Below are 3,231 nucleotides of genomic sequence, written 5' to 3'. Positions count from 1 at the left end.
TGTTTGATTCGCACGAGATGCACTTTCACAACATATACACTTGGTAGTGACAACCTGCGGTCCACAATGACGCGTGCTTAGATGCCGCACCACACCGTGCCGTACGAAGCACTGTAGTAGTCGCAGTCGCTCCGTGTGTACTCGGGAGGCAAGCACTGGCTCGCGCCGGGGTAGTAGCACCCAGTGCAGCCGGCGCACACGTCAGGTTGGGAGGTCGTGGGGGTAGGCTTGGTGGTAGGGGTAGGCTTGGTGGTGGGGGTAGGCTTGGTGGTAGGGGTAGGCTTGGTGGTGGGGGTAGGCTTGGTGGTGGGGGTGGGGTTGGTTGTCGGGGTGGAGCCACCGCAGTCGCCAGCGGCGCAGGCCGACAGGAAGGTACGGAACTCACTGTCGTACGAGGTGCCGATGGTGCTGGTCAGGAACGTACGGGCGGCCGCCCAGTTGCCGGTCCGGTAGTAGCCCAGGATCGTGGCCATCTCGTTGGGGTGCCGGGTGAGCATGAACCGCGACGCCAGGTAGCCCCAGTTGTAGATGCGGGTCTGGTCGTTGCTGTACGTGGTGTCGAACAGCGTGCGCAGCGAGTAGGTCTGCTTGCCGGCTTCGGTCATAGCCGCGGTGTAGGGGACGTTCCGGTAGGAGTAGGAGATGTACTCTGCGAAGCCCTCGATCCACCAGACGGTCGGCGTCGAGATACCGGCGTTGAAGTCGCCGTACATGTTGAACCGGCCGTCGAGGTAGTGGGTGTACTCGTGGTTCAGGTTCCAGATCTGGAAGGTGGGACGCACCCACTCGGCCTCGTAGGCGATGAAGCGCGGCTGGTTGCCCGACAAGGCCGGGTCACCCTCCAGGTACATCCCACCGTTGTTGGTGTTGATGCCGTAAATCGCACCGGCGTACGTCTGGTAGTCCGTGCTGGAGTCGAAGACGACGACCTCGATGGTCGTGCCGTAGTCGTTGGCCACCGGGCCGTTGTCCCGCGCGACGCTGTGGAAGTACGCGTCCTGGGACAGCAGGCTGTTGCAGCTGCTGCTGAGCTCGCTGGCTGTCATGTCCTGCGCCAGGATGCGGATGCTGCTGCTGCAGGTGTAGGTCGACGTCAGCACGGCGCTGATGAGCCGGGCCGACAGGTCGCAAGTGTTGTAGTCGGCGCAGGCGGCCTTGTCGTAGGAGTCGGTCATCTCGGCGAGACCGACCCACAGGGGAGCGGTCGGGCCGGTGATGGAGCTCTGGCCGAGCAAACCGACCACGAGCGGCTTGACCGTCGGACGGATCGCGGCGTCACCCAAGAACCGACCGAGCTCACGACCGGCGTTGGAGACAAGGTAGGACTGCGTCCCACCCAGCAGGTTCTTGTGCGTGTTGGCGAAGTTGTACAGCGTGTCCAGCACGCTGCGGTCAGCCGCCACCGCGGACACGAACGCCGGGACCTGGTGACCGCGGAACAGCACCGTGTAGACGTTGTTGACGGCGTTCAGCATCCACCACGAGGCGTCGTACGACGAGTTGTACCCGTTCAGCAGGCGCTTGATCACGCTCAGGTAGCGGGCGTTCTCCTCCGCGCTGTCGATCAGGGTGACGGCATCGGAGAGCGTCTCGCCGTTCGCGTCGGTCACGTCGAAGGCGCGGCTGTTGGCGAAGAACGTGTCCAGCGCGCCCTTGATCGCCGTGGACAGCGCCGTCCCGTACGCACCGACACTGCTGTCGTAGTAGTGCACGTAGTACCCGGCGCGCAGGAACAGCACCAGCTGAGCAGTGCTGCCGCTGTTGTTACCCTGGTAGGTGGCAGCGGCCGAGCGCAGCGCGTCGGCCACGGACACCATTTGCGCCTCCCGGAAAATCGAGTACGCGTCCGCGCCAGAGACACTGAACAGGGAGTTGATGCAGTCAGTGGTCGCCGCCTTCACCGCCGCGACCAGCGCCGAACCCGTCGCACTGGCGAACGTCGAGGTGCTGCACACCGCCTGCACACCCTTCACCCCCGCCATCGACGGGCGAGGGCGCGCGTCCATCGGCTTCGCGTCCTCGTAGGACCGACGCAGCTGCGCCTGGTCCGCTTGCACAGGCGGACGCAACCGCGCCGGCAGCGCCGTCCGGTTCTCGGTGCCGCGTGGCAACAGACCCTCCACCGCGGCCGGGGCTACATACTGCTCACGCCACATGGCCAACTCGGGGCGCTCGTCAGCCGAGAGCGTGCTCACCGACTGCTTGGAGGCGGCGGCGGACGCGACAAGGACGGCAGCAAACAACTTCATGGTGGTCCCCGGAGTCGAAAGCAAATCCAAAAATGGTAGTTGTCCTCAGCGCACTCGCATCATTTGCAATCGTTGTCCTCGCGAATGGACTGGATGAAAGCAATCTGGTTCTGCTGCGTGAGCTGTATGAGTCTGACTCTGTATCAGGTTGAAGCTACTTGTCTGTTTTGCTCAGTAGGAGGTAGGTTTGCGGTCTGGGCATACTGGGCTAACACTTTACACTGGACGAAATGACATCTAGTATCCGTCGTGTCGGTGCTTGGCCGCCTGACTCTGATTCGGGAGGCTGTGATGATCATCACAGTTGCACCTGTAGGTCGTCGGTTTACGATTGCAGGCAGAAAGCCGCACGGCCAGAAGCCACACGAAGGTCTTGCATGCGCACCGTCACGCGCGAATTCGGCCACAATAACTCGTTCCCGCACGGCATGACGGCCACTGTGCTCGAGATCGAACATGTCGTCATGAACGACGACGTCCGGAAGCGGTTTCGGTACATGGCGCATCTGCCATCGCATTGCGATTTGTTTTTGGTTGGAGTTGATTTGACTGGCATCATATCGCCCGACACACAGAACCATTTTCAGGCCGAGTTCAAGAAGCGGGAGCGGGCACGTAACAAGCCAAACGCAGCACCAAAAACTCGACAATTTGAAACCCCGCAGCGACAGCTTTGAAGTGCGTCTTATGCTGCAGCTGGCGCAACGACGCCCACTACCCCCAGCTCCACAACGTGGCTGTCGGCGCGCCCCCCGACGATGACGGCACCGACGAGCTGGAGCGGTCCGACGCAACCGACGAGTCCCCGTACAACTCGCCGTTTGCGAGCGGCACAACCAACCAAGGGTACTACCCCGCGTTCAGTTTGGGTGGACAGGACGACACCGCGGCTGCGTCCCCGGGATGGCCAAATGTAGGGTCTGCCATGGCCGTGCTGTTTAACTGACGAGCTCAAAAAGCAGTCGAGCCAGAACGGGAAAAA

The 3,231-nt window shown here is 62.2% G+C and overlaps 2 protein-coding genes across 2 annotated transcripts; one reads left to right on the top strand and one right to left on the bottom strand.

Annotated features, from left to right (window-relative positions):
- Positions 1-77: 77 nt before the first annotated feature.
- On the bottom strand, positions 78-2,282 carry H310_12512 (hypothetical protein; the record flags this gene model as incomplete). The annotated part of the gene is made up of 1 exon (XM_008879581.1): positions 78-2,282. The coding sequence occupies exon 1, from the start codon at positions 2,247-2,249 to the stop codon at positions 78-80; it is 2,172 nt and encodes a 723-aa protein (XP_008877803.1). The 5' UTR covers positions 2,250-2,282.
- A 344-nt stretch (positions 2,283-2,626) lies between these two features.
- H310_12511 (hypothetical protein) lies at positions 2,627-3,195 on the top strand (the record flags this gene model as incomplete). Its single annotated transcript, XM_008879580.1, has 2 exons — positions 2,627-2,742; positions 2,946-3,195. 2 exons carry the CDS (start codon positions 2,627-2,629, stop codon positions 3,193-3,195), a joined length of 366 nt encoding a protein of 121 aa, XP_008877802.1.
- Positions 3,196-3,231: the final 36 nt, after the last annotated feature.

This window comes from Aphanomyces invadans (assembly GCF_000520115.1).
Source record: "Aphanomyces invadans strain NJM9701 unplaced genomic scaffold supercont1.40, whole genome shotgun sequence".
Classification (NCBI taxonomy): domain Eukaryota; phylum Oomycota; class Saprolegniomycetes; order Saprolegniales; family Verrucalvaceae; genus Aphanomyces; species Aphanomyces invadans.
This window is presented reverse-complemented; position numbering and strand designations above follow the sequence as displayed.